This window comes from Antedon bifida, chromosome 8 (assembly GCF_963402885.1).
Source record: "Antedon bifida chromosome 8, ecAntBifi1.1, whole genome shotgun sequence".
In the NCBI taxonomy this organism is placed as follows: Eukaryota; Metazoa; Echinodermata; class Crinoidea; order Comatulida; family Antedonidae; genus Antedon; species Antedon bifida.
The window spans coordinates 17,908,682-17,927,317 of NC_136233.1; the positions used below are offsets into that span (position 1 = coordinate 17,908,682).

General features: G+C 34.9%; 2 protein-coding genes across 4 annotated transcripts; one reads left to right on the forward strand and one right to left on the reverse strand.

Moving 5' to 3' along the window:
• Positions 1-91: 91 nt before the first annotated feature.
• Positions 92-11,346, reverse strand: LOC144850517 (uncharacterized). Of its 3 annotated transcripts, none has more exons than XM_078707802.1 (13): positions 11,005-11,346; positions 10,467-10,709; positions 9,535-9,656; positions 8,857-8,951; positions 8,179-8,319; positions 3,947-7,885; positions 3,653-3,889; positions 3,385-3,477; positions 2,819-2,917; positions 2,358-2,480; positions 1,761-1,850; positions 1,469-1,570; positions 92-868 (listed from the first exon to the last, which is right to left on the reverse strand). In XM_078707802.1, exons 1-13 carry the CDS (start codon positions 11,299-11,301, stop codon positions 816-818), a joined length of 5,634 nt encoding a protein of 1,877 aa, XP_078563928.1. In that variant the 5' UTR covers positions 11,302-11,346; the 3' UTR covers positions 92-815. The 3 variants fall into 3 exon arrangements, with proteins under 3 accessions (XP_078563928.1, XP_078563929.1, XP_078563927.1); XM_078707803.1 differs by having other exon boundaries at positions 3,653-3,811; positions 3,869-7,885; XM_078707801.1 differs by having other exon boundaries at positions 3,653-7,885.
• A 607-nt stretch (positions 11,347-11,953) lies between these two features.
• On the forward strand, positions 11,954-18,235 carry LOC144850518 (uncharacterized). The gene is made up of 11 exons (XM_078707804.1): positions 11,954-12,324; positions 12,807-13,022; positions 13,200-13,321; positions 13,918-14,012; positions 14,253-15,353; positions 15,566-15,649; positions 15,844-15,942; positions 16,243-16,365; positions 16,566-16,655; positions 16,990-17,091; positions 17,414-18,235. Exons 1-11 carry the CDS (start codon positions 12,046-12,048, stop codon positions 17,449-17,451), a joined length of 2,349 nt encoding a protein of 782 aa, XP_078563930.1. The 5' UTR covers positions 11,954-12,045; the 3' UTR covers positions 17,452-18,235.
• Positions 18,236-18,636: the final 401 nt, after the last annotated feature.

An 18,636-nucleotide genomic window follows, 5' to 3' on the forward strand; every position in this document is an offset into this window, starting at 1 on the left:
TTCAATAAATACTGATTATCAATTATTTTAATATTTTTAAGTGAGGGCAAACAGAACAGAACAGTAAAAAGAAAATAAAAGAAAGCCAAAATATAATTCATATTTTTAATATACTTAAAATCATAAGTAAAGAAAGATTAAAAATCAATACTGTATAATACTTAATTAGTATTTTTAATTTAAGTTATCAAAAAGTCACTCTAACGTCCGCTAATATTATTAAAATTAATTTTATCAGTTGAATTAATGTAAAATGTGTAAACAATAAAAACGGTACCAAAGAAACGGTATAACACGGACCACCAACAAGCAGTCATGTGCCCAATATAAATTCAATTAAATATATTAACCAACGGCCTACACCAGAGGGTTAACTTTAATAAAATCCCAAAACTTGCTCTTAATAATTATGCTATAGGTAAAATATATTTTAAATATCTGCTAATTAACTATCTATAGATTCGTTAAGGAAAAAATATCTTTAATTCTAAATGAATGTGTATAATATAATAAAAGTAACACGTTGATATTCAAACAAATTGCAACGCGAAAACTTTCAACAATCATATGTAAAATTATACATAAACAATTGCTTTTCAGATTAATTATTATAAAAAACAGACAATAATAAATCTGCGAATAATGCATAAATAATATACATAATTAAGTTAAATATATTAAAATATTAAAAATTATAGGTATAGGCCTAAAATATATACGTATTTTGAAAATGACTTTAAAATTAAGATAAACAAAGCGCATTCGATTCATTCATTTGACTTTCTGCAGTCATCGTGGTTGTGTTACGACGAATGTTACGGTGACGTCATAGACCTAGTACTTGCCGGTGTGCTGTACGGCGGGGCCACTGTGAAAAAAAACCACAAATGCATAATGTAATGATTGTGTGACATCTAGGCCTACATCTCTATTTTCTTTTGCCGTAAACCCATGGTTGAGAATCGTGGATAAAAATTAATTTGTTAATTACAATTAGTTACAATTTTTTTGCAAATTAATTTTTAGCATAGGAAAATAGGAATAAGAATGTTCAAGACTGAATCATGTCAACTGGGCTTATAGGTTGTGTTCAGAAGGTGAATACATCAGTGTGCAATAGAGCATACTGTATTGTTCTTTGTTACACCTTTATGCAAATTAGCTATATAAAACATTGCACAGGTTGTTGTGCGATGCAGTCGACAATTGAGCTTCGTGCTGGGTGTAGCCAATGCAACAAATAAATGGAAGCTTCGGCGACACCAAACAATTATTGTGGTGATGCGTTTAATTTATGTGTTTGTCGACCAGTCAATTCAGTTTATCATAGTTAGGGCCTACGTTTCTTCTGAGACTCCGAAACATGTTGTATATATGCATATTGTTGATGTCAGGAGGCCTACAACGCAAGAACATTCTTCTTATCATTTGTATTTTCAATATGTTTATGGGGGAAAAGTCTACCTACCGCAAACCCCACACATTATCGGGCAATGTCTTCGAATTACTTTGTGATTACATTTTTCCTGAGTGTGTCGTGTGCAAAACAAAGACGTTTCCTTACAAGGTACTGAAAAAAAGAATAATATCGAAAAAATTGGACTCAATCCTACGATGATTACAAAATCAAAATATTTTGGAACGGTTGTCGAGTGGTTGTATTGTTTTAAAGCATACGTTATAATGGATAATATTATGGAACATCCTCTTTCTGATTTACTTGTTCCTCATGTAAATGAATTATGAAACATTTTTCTTACTAGTGCAATCATCTCCATGGTAACCATCATCACACGTACAAGAGCATCTGTCGTGGTCTAGCGTCCCATATACACAGTTTAAATTACATTCTGTAAATTAAATGCGTAATAAAATATCGTTTCTTGTTATTTAAAAAACATATACTGTAGTATAGGCATATGCAACAAACGACACATTTAGTTCGACAACAATATAATAGAAACACAGTACAGTATAACCTTTCTAGACATCTCAGTTTCAGACTTAGTAAGTTACCCGCTAAGGTGGCTTAATATGGATTAAGTATCGATAACTTTGTGAACAACTTAAACTAGAGTAAATTACGTGTGAATTTAGGAGACCGTCCCAGAGCGCGTTCAGGTTTAGTTATGTAGCTGGGTATAATAATTGGTCCAATAAATAAACCTGGATATGCAGATATCAAATCATATAACTAAGGTTAGATAATCTAAATCCTACGCTACACATACAAAATGTTGTTAGACTATACACAGCAGTATTTAGAAAGATGCAAACTAATGGGAATTTTTACCAAATTCTTCAAGTTTTGATTACTAGACAGTATGTCTACAAAACACAATGAGTTTAACGCCTACCATCACAGGTACAACCACTCCATGGAAAGGGACAGTAACATCGACACATTCCCGATTCACTTTCAAAACCAATCTGCTTTGCAATATAACCATCATTCAAACACGTCATTCTGATGTCACAGTCTATAATAAAGTGGATAACAATAGAATTGTATTGCAAAAAAAAATAGTACTCACTGATTTTTGCTTTAGAATAAAAACAATTGAGATTTAATAAATGTCCAAATACCAGAGTATTTTGGAGTCGACTAACAATATTCATTTTTATAATTATTACTACATAGATTGAAGAAACTTCCAACAGCTAATGATCATTTTAACAAATTAGGTGCTGACTGAAATTCATTACGTAACCCTTTGGTTATATGTCGCCATTAAGATTATATAAAGAAAAGTGTTATTTTGAAAACTTATTGGCAAATTTGTATAAATTATACTTCTAACACAGAGTGAATACTTGCCAAACGATGGAACGTATATCGGACAGCTGTCGTCACTATACCGAGTGATAGGTTTTCTATATTTTCTCCAACAGTCTTTCTCATCAGAGGTGCATGTATCTGAAATGATTACATAATTATATTAATAGATTATAAGCTTGAACCATGTGTGCAAAAGTGCTGGGTGCAAAGCAGAATAGAAATAAATAGTCAAAGACTAATAAGTTGACCATTTTAATGCACAGACTTTTAAGGAAGAATGGAACGGTATTGTCTTTCTCATCAGAGGTGCATGTATCTGAAATGATTACATAATTACATTAATAGATTATAAGCTTGAAACATGTGTGCAAAAGTGCTGGGTGCAAAGCAGAATAGAAATAAATAGTCAAAGACTATTATGTTGAACGTTTTAATGCACAGGCTTTTAAGGAAGAATAGACTACTTAAATCTTCAGATGCTTGGCTCTGAATTCATATTACATTATGAATTGTTTAATTATCGGATGTTAAAAAAGCCTAACAAGATGCCTTCGTTCTCACTTGGATTCAAGAACGTTCAAGCGCAGAAAGCAACACTTATTTACCGTTACATAATTCTCCTTTGTAGCCAGAAAAACAATGACATGTGTTCGTATTTTCATCCAAAATTCCACTAGAATTGCAATGTACGTCAGACTCTACAGATAAAAAAACGAAAATAATTCAAAAATAAAAACATTTGATAAAATGCTACGAAAAGATAACAATACTATGGATGTTCAGTATATATATAAAAAAAAAAATAAAAACAAGTTCTTATATAAGAATGTAATTGTAGCCAATAAATGAAATAGTGTATCTTTGCGTACTTACCAATACATTCTAAAGAAATTGGTAGAGTGGTCTCATTTCCTTCGGTGGTATGGTCGGTAAAAAAAATCGTAGTTTTCTCAGTTATTGTTTGCCAAGTTGTAGTTTTTACATTGTCGGTTGTGTGTTCTTCTGTTGTAGGCCATGTCATCTCTGTTGTACGTTCAGTTGTTGACCAAGTAGTTTCTACACTGTCGGATGTGCGCTCGTCTGTTGTAGGCCATGTCATCTCTGTTGTACGTTCAGTTGTTGGCAAAGTTGTTTCCATTTTGTCGGTTGTGTGTTCGTCTGTTGTAGGCCATGTCATCTCTGTTGTACGTTCAGTTGTTGGCAAAGTTGTTTCTACACTGTCGGTTGTGCGTTCGTCTGTTGTAGGCCATGTCATCTCTGCTGTACGTTTAGTTGTTGACCAAGTAGTTTCTACACTGTCGGATGTGCGTTCGTCTGTTGTAGGCCATGTCATCTCTGTTGTACGTTCAGTTGTTGGCCAAGTTGTTTCTATATTGTCGGTTGTGTGTTCGTCTGTTGTAGGCCATGTCATCTCTGTTGTACGTTCAGTTGTTGACCAAGTTGTTTCCATATTGTCGGTTGTGTGTTCGTCTGTTGTAGGCCATGTCATCTCTGCTGTACGTTCAGTTGTTGACCAAGTTGTTTCTATATTGTCGGTTGTGCGTTCGTCTGTTATAGGCCATGTCATCTCTGCTGTACGTTCAGTTGTTGACCAAGTTGTTTCTATATTGTCGGTTGTGCGTTCGTCTGTTATAGGCCATGTCATCTCTGTCGTACGTTCAGTTGTTGACCAAGTCGTTTCTGCATTGTTAGTTGTGTGTTCGTCAGTTGTAGGCCATGTCATCTCTGTTGTACGTTCAGTTGTTGACCAAGTAGTTTCTATATTGTTAGTTGTGCGTTCGTCTGTTGTAGGCCATGTCATCTCTGTTGTACGTTCAGTTGTTGACCAAGTAGTTTCTATATTGTCGATTGTGTGTTCGTCTGTTGTAGGCCATGTCATCTCTGTTGTTGTACGTTCAGTTGTTGACCAAGTTGTTTCTATATTGTCGGTTGTGGATTCGTCTGTTGTAGGCCATGTCATATCTGTTGTATGTTCTGCTGTCGTTTTTACTTGATCGGTTATGTATTCTGTTGTTCGCATTGTTGCTTCGACATTATCTGTTGTGGAAAAAGTTGTTGGTACATTTTCTGTAGTTTTATCAGTTGTTGGCCGAGTCGTTTCATCTTGTTCAGTGGTAAGCTCTGTCGTTGACCAAGTAGTTGGTGCATTTTCTGTAGTTGTATCAGTTGTTGGCCAAGTCGTTTCAATATTTTCTGTAGTTAAAAGAGTTGTTTCCCAAGTAGGAAGCAATCTCTGTTTTGTTCTATATGTAGTGTATTCATTTTTGGACGATGTAGTATGTTGTACATATTTAGTTTCGATTGTCGATTCTTCAATATCTGTTACAGTATATATCACGGTGTAGTCATCTGGTTGACCGGTAGACAACATTCCATCTGTTGTTGACAGAGTGGTTTCTAAATTTTCAGTTGATATCCAAGTTTTCTCAGTTGTATGTTCTGTTGTTGGCATTGTAGTCTGTTCTGTTGTGTGTTCGGTTGTTGACAGAGTCGTTTCTGAATTTTCTGTTGTCGGCCAAGTAGTTTGTTCTTTTTCTGTTGTACGATCTGTCGTCGACCAAGTAGTTTGTATCTTTTCCGTTGTTTGATCGGTTGTTGCCATAGTCGTTTCTTTTGGTTCGGTTGTGTAGTCTGTAGTGTGATGAGTTGTTTCTAAATTTTCTGTTGTACGATCTGTTGTCGGCCAAGTAGTTTGTTCTTCTTCTGTTGTACGATCTGTCGTCGACCAAGTAGTTTGTATCTTTTCCGTTGTTTGATCGGTTGTTGCCATAGTCGTTTCTATTGGTTCGGTTGTGTAGTCTGTAGTTTGCAGAGTCGTTTCTAAATGTTCTGTTGTGCGATCTGTTGTCGGCCAAGTAGTTTGTTCTTCTTCTGTTGTACGATCTGTCGTCGACCAAGTAGTTTGTATCTTTTCCGTTGTTTGATCGGTTGTTGCCATAGTCGTTTCTATTGGTTCGGTTGTGTAGTCTGTAGTTTGCAGAGTCGTTTCTAAATGTTCTGTTGTGCGATCTGTTGTCGGCCAAGTAGTTTGTTCTTCTTCTGTTGTACGATCTGTCGTCGACCAAGTAGTTTGTACATTTTCCGTTGTTTGATCGGTTGTTGCCATAGTCGTTTCTATTGGTTCGGTTGTGTAGTCTGTAGTTTGCAGAGTCGTTTCTAAATGTTCTGTTGTGCGATCTGTTGTCGGCCAAGTAGTTTGTTCTTCTTCTGTTGTACGATCTGTTGTCGGCCAAGTACTTTGTTCTTCTTCTGTTGTACGATCTGTCGTTGACCAAGTAGTTTGTTCTTTTTCTGTTGTGTGATCTGTCGTCGACAAAGTAGTTTGTTCTTTTTCTGTTGTACCATCTGTCGTCGACAAAGTAGTTTGTTCTTTTTCTGTTGTACCATCTGTCGTTGACCAAGTAGTTTGTTCTTTTTCTGTTGTGTGATCTGTCGTCGACAAAGTAGTTTGTTCTTTTTCTGTTGTACCATCTGTCGTCGACCAAGTAGTTTGTTCTTTTTCTGTTGTACCATCTGTCGTTGACCAAGTAGTTTGTTCTTTTTCTGTTGTGCGATCTGTCGTCGACAAAGTAGTTTGTTCTTTTTCTGTTGTACTATCTGTCGTTGACCAAGTAGTTTGTTCTTTTTCTGTTGTGTGATCTGTCGTCGACAAAGTAGTTTGTTCTTTTTCTGTTGTACCATCTGTCGTCGACCAAGTAGTTTGTTCTTTTTCTGTTGTGTGATCTGTCGTCGACAAAGTAGTTTGTTCTTTTTCTGTTGTACCATCTGTTGTTGGCCAAGTAGTTTGTTCCTTCTCTGTTGTTTGATCGGTTGTTGTCATAGTCGTTTCTATTGGTTCGGGTGTGTAGTCTGTAGTTTGCAGAGTCGTTTCTGAATTTTCTGTTGTATGATCTGTCGTCGACCAAGTAGTTTGTACCTTTTCTGTTGTACCATCTGCCGTCGACCAAGTAGTTTGTTCTTTTTCTGTAGTGTGATCTGTCGTCGACCAAGTAGTTTGTTCTTTTTCTGTTGTACGATCTGTCGTCGACCAAGTAGTTTTTACCTTTTCTGTTGTTTGATCGGTTGTTGCCATAGTCGTCTCTATTGGTTCGGTTGTAGTTTGCAGAGTCGTTTCTGAATTTTCTGTTGTGCGATCTGTTGTCGGCCAAGTAGTTTGTTCTTTTTCTGTTGTACCATCTGTCGTCGACCAAGTAGTTTGTTCTTTTTCTGTTGTACGATCTGTTGTTGGCCAAGTAGTTTGTTCTTTTTCTGTTGTACGATCTGTTGTCGGCCAAGTAGTTTGTTCTTTTTCTGTTGTGTGATCTGTCGTCCGCAAAGTTGTTTGTTCTTTTTCTGTTGTGCGATCTGTTGTTGGCCAAGTAGTTTGTTCTTTTTCTGTTGTACCATCTGTCGTTGACCAAGTAGTTTGTTCTTTTTCTGTAGTGTGATCTGTCGTCCGCAATGTTGTTTGTTCTTTTTCTGTTGTACCATCTGTCGTTGACCAAGTTGTTTGTTCTTTTTCTGTTGTGCGATCTGTTGTTGACCAAGTTGTTTGTTCTTTTTCTGTTGTACTATCTGCCGTCGACCAAGTAGTTTGTTCTTTTTCTGTTGTGTGATCTGTCGTCGGCAAAGTTGTTTGTTCTTTTTCTGTTGTACCATCTCTCGTTGACCAAGTAGTTTCTACTTTCTTTCTTGTGCGCACGGTATCATGTACATCATTGGTTTCGGTCACAAATAGAGTTGAGTTTTTATCTATTACAGTGTACATTACCGTATATTCATCTGTAAATGTCGTTGCTGTTTCCAATTCATAAGTCGGGGCCTCTGTTGTTTGCAAAACATTTCTAATATGTTCTGTTCTAGTTGACACGTTTTCTATTGTTTGATCTATTGTTTGATCGGTTGTAATTTCTACTTTGTCGGTGGTGTGTCCTGCCGTTTCCGTTTGTTTCGTTATGGGATCGGCTGTTGAAAGAGATTCCATATCGTTATTTCCATCCGTTGTACCCGTTGAATATTCATTTTCCGCGTAGGTTAGTTCTGTTGAATATTCGGATAACGTCGACTCGTCATCGGTTGTTGCAGTTGAAACAGTTACAATCACGTGGTCTGTCGTGACGGAAGTTGCTGTTGATATATTAAATAAGAAGGTTCAGTAAAGTCTACACTCGACTAGGAAAGAAGAGGGTATACGAGATCTATTTCTTTGGTATGAAGTATAGGCTACTACTTATAGTTGTACAGTTAATAAAATGGTACTATTAATATTACTAAAAGACATTGCTAATTTCTTTGATTACAATAGTATGAGTAATAAGTTTACTAGAATCTAGATAAATAATATGGCCTATTTTTAAAATGAATGTTATACAGTAATTACGATAATATCTTTAGATACAAATTCGTGCATGCATTCTTACGTGGAGCAATTTCACAGTAATGTCCACTCCATCCATCCTCGCATATACAACGACACGAAACTTCATCCCTGCTGCCTTGGTTATTACACGTTGAATCCCATTCACACGAACAGTTTTCGTTCAGAAGTGTACACGAGTTATCTTTAAACAAAACCATAGAAAACAGGATGTAAATTTGTGTTTATTACGTTATTAATTACATATTAAGTCTTATTTAAGTGGTTCATAATAGTTTAGGATTGCATTCATGTCTTGCTGCCATCACTTTCTTTTCAATTTTCAATTCAATTCTGGTGTATTAAAAATAAGTGTTATTGCAGAAAAATATGGATTGTGCTAAATTTACATTACGATATAAATAAAAAGTTCATTCAAATATAAAATATGTACAAATCAAAAATAACAAATTTAGCCTACATACAGTACAATAAACATTACATTTAGAATATCGATAAAACATTGATTCTAAACACATTTTAAAAAGGCTGGGATCGAAGCAATTTTAAAAATCTATTTTAGGATTTAGTTCCCTGATAATACTTGTCTATCTACACTATCAAACTAGTATAGTAGTGATATCAAGTCATCATGTTCCTGTATGGGTACATCACACTTTTTTGTCGCATACAGTTTGATAGTGTAGGTAGTGTCTCTATATATTACAGTAGCAACACTTACCACAAAGACCGTAATTACACCAACCTGACCCAGTTGAGCATTCAGAACACGATGTCCCATTTAGGTACGGATCTATATTTGTATGATACATTCCTCTGTTGATTAAATAAAATTTACAATACAATTGTTATTGACTATGTTTTTGAAAATAAATTTCCCAGACCCAGAGTCTCGGTAAGAAGTAATAGGTATACCTACAGTAGCATCTTTATTATGGGGACTTCGGATGCCAACAAAGTTTCCAGGTAATATGTGTCCATGAATGAGGGTTGTAATAAAAACCTATATTGCGCCTCGTTTGTTTACGAGAAATTGCTCCCAAATAAGGAAGCCTCATGAAATATATTTAATATTTTAATTGTTTTGACTCTGAGCAAATGAATTAATAAAATTATTCTGATTCTGATTCCGAGGTGTCACAAAGTCAACCTGAATAGAGAGGTCCGTATCCTACTACTGTAGTATTGTATATCTGCATAAAAACCTTCTTTTAAAAATTCTAAATAAGGTAATAAAATACATTTTGAATTTACTCTAAATCAAATTATAATTCAACATCCATAAAACAATGCCATGTATTTTGTTGTTGAATGCATGACATACAATAATTAATCAATAATAGACACGGAAATACACTAATATTCACATTCTTAACAAAAATATAATAATGGCACTTACACTTCTCTAAAATTACATTTAAAATACCATATATCAGTTCTGTTTATTGCCATTTTCCCATCGAATAGAACCGGACAAAAGGTCTGTGCACATCCCATTTCTGACATATCTGCCCACGTTAACTAAAGTATTGTAAATATTTATAATTATTATTGCATTACCAAAAATATACTACTGGAAAAGTAGATATTCTAATAAGTAGTAGATCAGTATTCCCAAGATATAGAAAATGTCGAAATAGTTTGCAGTTGTTATGCATACATCCAAACAATGGTCTAACCTAGTTATTTTGATCATATCAGATATTCGTAACTTTGCATTTAGTAGTAGCGTTTTAAAATGTTTCTATGTGAAATTTTAATATAAAGAAATTGTTTGGTTTGCATTTTATTATACTGTACTGTATTTAAAGGTTGGTTTTCAATGTAATAACTGTAGTATGAAAACTTGTATTGGTAGGTCATTAATGCATATTCTCTTTTAAAATCTTGTAAAAGGATATTTTATACTAATAAAAGTTCAACCTTTCATTTAAATGGAAAACAATAATAAAAACAAAAACAATTATGATAAAATTCTGTATTTAATATAGTATACTGTATCTCGTTAAAATAGCATAACATTTATCATCAAACAAAAACTATATCTTTATTGGCCAACAAGAAGAAGAGAAGAAAATAGATAGACTCATTATACCAATCTACATTGTGGGCGATACAATTTTATTGATTTTATATTTTGAAGGGTTTCGATTTGCGACGACCTCCGAGTTAGGCTACGTCAGTGTGCGCACGCGGTGATATTGGGACGCATTTTTTTCACTTATATTGGTGAATTCTAGGTTCAAGCGATGACAAATAGACAATTATTTTTAGCCCTAGTTGTCGCAAACCGAAAGTCCCTTTTAATTAAATATATTTCCATTTACTTACCAATTTGTAGACGTAACAATAATCAGCAGCAACTGCATTGCAACCTCTTGACGAATAATTAAAATAGTTTCCCAAATCATACCAGCTGTAAACCGATGTAGGTATTCTAAATGACGTCATATGTGTAATACCTTCAAAGTGAATAACCCTTTCTAACAAGAGGTCTACATCAGCGGTACTGCTGGGATAATCACAACTGTCTGTTGAATTCTGAGCTGCACTTTCAAGATCATTACTCCATGCCTTTGAACACAAAATAATCACAAGAACATAAATCTATCAAACACGCTTAAGCATACGGTGTAACACTTATTAGGGGAACACATTCAACAAAATTAATCCCCTTAATCTGAGTATCCCGCAATAGGGGTGGGGTGTAGTGTTAATATTGCCGCTTGATTACAAGAAAAGTGTCCCCTTAATAACAGTTTCTATTGAATTTCTAAACAGCCTATTGAGGTTGAATAACACAGCTATATAAATCTACTATTTCACTATTTAGACGAATATGTATATTGTGTTTTGATAATGAACTCACCAAAATATTCATATTAGATCCTTCTGGAACAACCGCCCTTCTTCCATCATTAAATTCTTCCAATACCAACCCTTTCTCAAAGTCAGACAGCCGGTCTAGGTTAGGAACTGGCGTTGACGAATCAGCCGTATCATTCGTTACTAGGCCTAGGCTTTCAAAGTCCGTTCCGTTATCATCATGAAAACCAAGCCCAATATCTTCAAAATTTACGGCAAAAGTTACAAGAATTATACTCGAAAAAATCATAAAAAAGAAGTATATTTGTAACATCATTACTTTGATGTCATTCCCTTCCATCAAACGCTGCGCTTTGTTTTGCCTAAATTTGTAATGAATGAAGAAACCACAGCTAAAAACTCCTTGCCGTCACCACACCTGAACAATAATTTGCATAATATATTCATTAAGAGCTCTGTAAGTTATTCGGTCTGACTATTTTTACTTAATAAGTTTTTAGCTACTTTGTTACTTTTACCTCACGTGTATGTGTTTTCTTAAAACTTACAATCTGGAATATTTTCAATAATGTTTTAATTTATGTAATGTTTGGAACATTTGATTGGTCAACAGTGCTATAATTTTTATTTGTCCTGCGACATGACGCTTTCCATTATTCTATGCACATTTGTCACTGTAATATCAAAAAAAATCAATAAAATCAAATGGCCTATAGTTTTCAAAAGAGCAATTGGGTAATAGATTTTAGTGAATCCACAAAAGAAATTAAATACAGTAGGTTTAAAACTGACATAAATTACAAAATTCAACATTTATATCTATGGTATATCTACCGTATCTGTAACCATTTTTAAACAGGTGAAACATAAAGGTAAAAAATATTAATTCTCTTCATTTATTTACTTACGAACTTTATCCTTATACTACTGTAGTTTCCTGAACCAGAATAACGTATAGATGGCGCTGTGACATAAGGGTTAGGCAGAATACTATGTACTGTAGAGGTTATGTTGTTGCTGCAAAATTACGTTAACCAAATTCACTGTATTCAATGCAGCTACCGATCGGAAATTACGTTTAAACATGAATCTCTATGATATATATTTTCTGATTTTATTTACTTTGTATACTCATCAATGTGCATTTTCTATACTTTTTGAAGATTTTGAACTTGGTTTGTTGCAGGAATACGACTCGAACCCGGTAGGCCTACCTAGTACCACTGTAAAACCATTAACGTTCGAGCCAACAACGTATACAAATCTTGATTCCGTATCTGAATCAGAGAGAGCGTTAATTGTGGATGAACACAATGAAGGTAGAAGTCTTGTTTATCCCGAGGCAATAAATATGAATATTGTGGTATGTAGACGTAACATATATTGAGTCCTAGACTGAATACATCAGACTACAAATTTCAAAAACAAAACAGAGAATTTACTTTTTGCATTGTACGTAAAAAGTTGTGCGCCGTTTATATTAATTTGACTTGACGTACAGTACAGATTTTCCATAGTATATGGGTAAAAAATGGTTCCATGTAAACGCGGCCATTGGTTTCTTTTATAGGCCCAAATTAGTGGGGCGTCTTTTAACGTGATTGGCTAAAATTCGAGATTACAGTCATCATCATAAGTATTTAATGTCATCAGTCTAGCTAAGTTATTGGTTACACACCCCTATTGTAGGGGTAAGTAAGTAAGTCCACCATACATCCACTCAACATACCCACACATCATGCAGACAATACAACCATCGTACACCCATCCGTCATACACCTACCCACGTCATACACCCCACAACAATAACTAGTTTCTGTCTTGCTTTTCTTGTCCTTAAATTAGCAATGGGATGATGAACTAGAAAATGCAGCAACAAATTCAACAGAAACATGCAAATATCCCAGCCCATCTAAGTATACCCACTTTGAAGCCATCACACACATGACGTCATTCAGGATACACTATTCTGTTAGCAGCTGGTTTGCTTTGGGTAAATTGTACAACTACTATACAGGAGCCTGTGTATATCCACAAGACTACTGCTACGCATACAAGTTGGTAGGTTTAGGTTAGGGAATCATGCCACAATTATTATAATGGAGTTTCTGCAGTAATTACTTTTAACTGCAGTACATTTCGTTTGCCGCAATGCAAACATTAGGAGTCAGTCACTGCAGATAGCAAATATAATGAATTATTATTATATTCAGTATTAGTTAGCATTTGTATTCTTAGCTTGTATGGGCCGAGATGACAAGAATGGGATGTGGCCAAACATACTGCTCACAACTGGTCGATGATAAAGCTAACATCAACAGAACCAACATATGGTATTTCAAATGCAACTTCGCAGAAGTGTAAGTCGATATAAAAATAATAGAAATAATAATGATTACCCTTTAAATCACCAGTTACGCAACCTCCCGTCTGATATGCGAGCATGTCCAGTCTCTTAAGTGAGGAGGGAGGTGTCTTATGATATTTTGAAGGCTTAGCACTAATTGTTTAATTAATTTTATTGAAGATTGTGTATACGGTTTAATGTATCGTACGTACCCGAATCACTGTCTCTTCTTATCATCGTTTCTATTGCAACATTAACTGTACACATTCAGTACTGTGTATGCAGTTTAAATTCCAACTCAATTATTATTTAATTTTAAAACTATGACGTAAGTATAGTCTGTAAACTGCAGGCTAGTATTCTTGATTTTCTTACAATCCACGTTTAAAAAACATTTTAAAAATATCGATCTTTGAAGTCATTCGTATGCCTACTTAGATTAGCCCTGCCAAGATGGATCCATGATTTACTTAAACGTGGGAAGGGTGGAGGGGTCATTCCCCTTAAATAATATTATAGTATATGCAGGCATATGCATTTATAGTGTAGTAACACTTCTACATCTTAGAGACTATGACAGATGATGATAAACTGTTTGTTTTGCATTAGAGGAATGTATCAAACCGGGATAGATCCTTACCAAACTGGTGCACAATGTACAGGCTGTTCGTCCGGTTCGGGATGGTGTAGAAATGGGTTATGTGGTGAGTTATACATAATAAACATATGTATGTATGCACTTTACATATTTATTTGTAATTAATTATACATATTTATGGCAAGCATCTGATTTTTTGACAATTTCATTTGTTTAAATATTTCTAACAAATTACCATTCTGCGTTTAAACATAAAGAACTGTCCTTACTAAGCCTAAATATATTGATGTATATATATATATATATATATATATATAATTTAACCATTCAAACATATATATTATAGATTCCTCATGTACAAACTCAGATAGCAGCTGCACATGTGAATGGGACCCGAATTGCAACTCACAAGGTATTCTTGATCAGGAGAGTTGTCGATGTGTATGCAACACTAGTTGGAGTGACGACAATTGTGAGACACAAATGACAACAGATGCTGTAACTGTCCAAAACACAGCACTAACAACAGAAGAATCGACAATATTGACAACACAGTCTACAACGGATGAATCAACAATATTGACAACACAGCCTACGACAGAAGAACCAACGATATTGACAACACAGTCTACAACAGACGAATCGACAATATTGACAACACATTCTACAACAGACGAATCAACAACATTAACAACAGAGTCTACAACGGATGAGTCGACAATATTGACAACACAGTCTACAACAGACGGATCAACAATATTAACAACACGGTCTACAACAGACGAATCAACAATATTGACAACACAGCCTACGACAGATGAATCAACAATTTGGACAACAACAGATGAGTCGACAATATTGACAACACCGTCTACCACAGACGAGTCAACAATATTCACAACAGAGTCTACAACAGATGTTTCAACAATATTAACAACACAGTCTACAACAGATGAATCAACAATATTGACAACACAGCCTACGACAGAAGAACCAACGATATTAACAACACAGCCTACAACAGTTGAGTCGACAATATTGACAACACATTCTACAACAGACGAATCAACAACATTAACAACAGAGTCTAAAACGGATGAGTCGACAATATTGACAACACAGTCTACAACAGACGGATCAACAATATTGACAACACAGTCTACAACAGACGAATCAACGATATTGACAACACAGTATACAACCGACGAATCAACAATATTGACAACACAGTCTACAACGGATGAGTGGACAATATGGACAACACCGTCTACAACAGATGAATCAACAATATTGACAACACAGTCTACTACAGATGAGTCGACAATATTCACAACAATGACCGAAACTTTACTTGACGAAGCAACAGTGGTGACAACACTACCGATTACAGAACAGTCAGACGCATTAGTATTAGCAAAGATAGAGCTCCTTGCAGATGACAATATAGGTAGCATTTTACAATAAACATTCTTGTCACTATTATTTCTGAACGATAGCTTAACATAGATAAATGGAATGAACTACAAAAAGAAAAATTTAACAATTGAGTTCGAAAGAAACTGAGACCAATTTGCCGTTTTGTGGGGTTTAAGACCATTTTGTATGGATACCTGTGCTCAGAACATTTGACTAAAATATTTCTTGTTCTATTCTTTTCAGTTTGTGATTCCTGTAACGGTTTGCTTGTAGAAAAATCATGTACTTGCTATTGTTTTTCAGGCTACAAGGGAGAGTTTTGTAATGGTACGTGCTTACGAAATTGATCTATATTTACTAAATGTCTTCTTCTGTTCTATTTATAAACTTGGTATTCTTAATTCATTTTGAACCAGGGCCTGAGACTAGACCTAACTATTTATTCATAATCAACGCCGATCGTTTCATAGTTTGTTAAATTAAATTTTAAGCGGTATTTGTCTCTCTTATTACTGTTTCAGCAACTTGTAATGTAGACGAACCGAATTGCTGGACAAAGTATGTACGTTCCGGAATAAAGTACGATTGGGACATATGTCCGAAGTATGAGCCGCCTGTTGGTAAGTTTGCCTTGTTTTTTGGTAAATACACATATGTCATAATTGTACCCATGTGGGGAAATAAATATATTCTCTGCGTAACATGCGAAGACCAACAAGACAATAAGCGATGGTGATTATTATGTCGTCGTGAATCAAAAACTCTTTAATATAATGCATGTATTTTTTTTTTTAAAGTAGGAAAGGTCCATCTGAAAACTGCGTACTTAATAGAGCTGACCATGACCAATATTTAACTAAAAACAAAGTTATGCATACAATTTTGAATACTTTATAAATGTCTTCTTTAAAAAATAATAGAATGCAATGATGGAATTGTTTGTGAAAATGATGGTTACCTTGACAAACAAAGCGGCTTTGAATCTGTATCAAATATGTGCCGATGTTACTGTCCGTTCCCGTGGAGTGGCTATACGTGTCAAGGTAGGTTTATTTGTGAATTTTCTACCGAAACTATTGATGATGCTGATTTTAGCTTACATCTTAGTTGTGATTAAAACAAAATTAATTATGTAAGATGGAATAGCCATTATCTCTATACTTAAATAACAGTGAATGTTCTTTTTGAGATCGTTTTATCTTTTATTTGGTGGCATTAATCCATATACAATTGTAATTCAAAGAATGTAACCTGGATTGCGTCAATGGCACTCTGAACATGGGGAACTGTTCATGTTCTTGCGACGATGGTTATTATGGACCCGACTGTTCGAGTAAGTAATATGGACTAGGCTTGAGGACTTCGTTGATCAATATATACTATATTATCAATGTTTGCACGCGTGGTTGGTAAAATATTGGGCTATGTATTTTGTTATAATATAAGTATAATATTACGAATTTCCGTCGAGCTCCAGAAATTTTGTAATAAAATTACAAAATTGTAATGAAAATGAGTAACACCGATCACCAATATAGACAAATCTTGTATTTAAAACAAAACAACTTCCAAACATAATATTATAATGTTCAACGCTATTGTTTGTTATCATCCCGCTAATGATGTACATCAGTTTAATGAAAGGCGATTGTTTTACTTTCTTTTAGCGCCGTGCAAACAAACTTCGTTATTTTGCACACGGCACACCGAAAAAAGATGTCATCATAAAGTTATTAGAAGGCATTGCCCAATCATGTGTGGCATTTGCAGTAAGTACAATTTATTCAAATCATCTTTTCTGTCGTTATTGCGGTGACGCTCCAATGTATTTTCCAGTGATGGATGGGCAAATGATATTCACTAGACCGTACTACTTCCTACCATAATGCTAGTCAGTCAAAACTTTTCCCTAAAGCTCTGTCTACACATAGAGATATTATAAATATATATATGGTCTACACTATTACACTAGTTTATGTGACAAAAATTGTGATGTGCCCACAGACACGATTACATCATATCACTACCATATTTGGGCACATCACAAAAACTATGTTTATTTTCTAATCCACATGTTTTTATTTCTTACAGTACCCGTGCCGTACACAACACAGGGCTTATTACCGTAAACTTCACCTGAAAAGTGTTTTTGTCATCGATATCGTCGACACATTATTCACACACCCATCAGTTTTACTATGAAATAGCTTACTTAGTAAAGCAGATGTCAATTGAAACAAAATTATACATTAATGCAAAGTTTTTATTTTAATTATAACGACCGATGTGAATAAAAGAACACACACACACCAAAAATGCAATAAATACGGTAATGTACAATAATTGTCTTAGTAATAATATAAATTTAGTTTTCATAAATATGAATTCGGTGGGTGAATTAGAATTAAAAGTGCAATGTAGTTGTAAAAATATATGTTTTAAATATTGTTCGCGACAGAAAATATTTATTATATTTCGAATAAGATTACAAATCATTATGGTAAAATGAGATATTTGTATTAATACACGGTGGTTATTAACCGCCTCTTGTATCCAAGTAAGGATCTGGGTAATATAAAGAAGACACTTTGTGAACTTTTTACTATGATTAAGTTCTGTCTACACTATTCAAACTTTATGAGACAAAAATGTGATGTGACACATTACTACCAAATTTGATAGTGTCGGGGGAGGGAGCAAGCACGTTAACCACCAAACTCACTACAACGTCCTTTCGTGATTGTATGGTTTTTCTCGCATATTGACAAATTTAAGCGAAGACAGACGTCGACGGGGTTCACGACGATAGAGTAATTCTATAACAAGTAGATATAATCGAATAATCCGGGTATTGTACATTATTAATTTACTAAAACTTTCAACCGTTTGCTTAATGATGATTTCGTGGTAAAGCGATTTTATAGAATCAGACCCTTTCATACATCATCGCCAGACAAAATTCCCTAGGCAAGCGCGTAGGAAAAGATAAGAGTAGGCCTACGCGCACACTGCGTAACGTAGAGGCCGGAGATCCCGTGTGTTTTTAGCCTTTTTCGACATATTTCTATGCCTGGGTACTGCTCGGGGGCCCCCATAAGCTCATGGGCCCCTGGGGTTAGCAAGTGAGCGCTCATAGCCGTTACACCACTGAGTACGCGAAGATGAGACTAGCAAAAAAATTGAGATAGTATAGGCATAAATACTGGTAATAGGCAAGATATTGTTGGGGAATCATGCAACCCCTCAAAAAGATTTGGTTTGTCTATGTTTGGTAATGCAAACCGAATACAGAATGTCCAGCTATTAACGGATGA

What these genes read in the sequence shown, in the direction of transcription:
- LOC144850517 (XM_078707801.1), bottom strand. Translation starts at nt 11,301, where the DNA reads ATGGAAGGGAATGACATCAAAGTAATGATGTTACAAATATACTTCTTT. An exon ending in ATTGTTACGTCTACAAATTG is followed by an intron (nt 9,657 to 10,466) that starts GTAAGTAAATGG and finishes ACAATACTTTAG; the next exon opens with TTAACGTGGGCAGATATGTC. An exon ending in CCATGGAGATGATTGCACTA is followed by an intron (nt 1,571 to 1,760) that starts GTAAGAAAAATG and finishes TCTTTTTTTCAG; the next exon opens with TACCTTGTAAGGAAACGTCT.
- LOC144850518 (XM_078707804.1), top strand. Translation starts at nt 12,046, where the DNA reads ATGAATCTCTATGATATATATTTTCTGATTTTATTTACTTTGTATACT. An exon ending in AAATGCAACTTCGCAGAAGT is followed by an intron (nt 13,322 to 13,917) that starts GTAAGTCGATAT and finishes GTTTTGCATTAG; the next exon opens with AGGAATGTATCAAACCGGGA. An exon ending in GTGTAGAAATGGGTTATGTG is followed by an intron (nt 14,013 to 14,252) that starts GTGAGTTATACA and finishes TATATATTATAG; the next exon opens with ATTCCTCATGTACAAACTCA.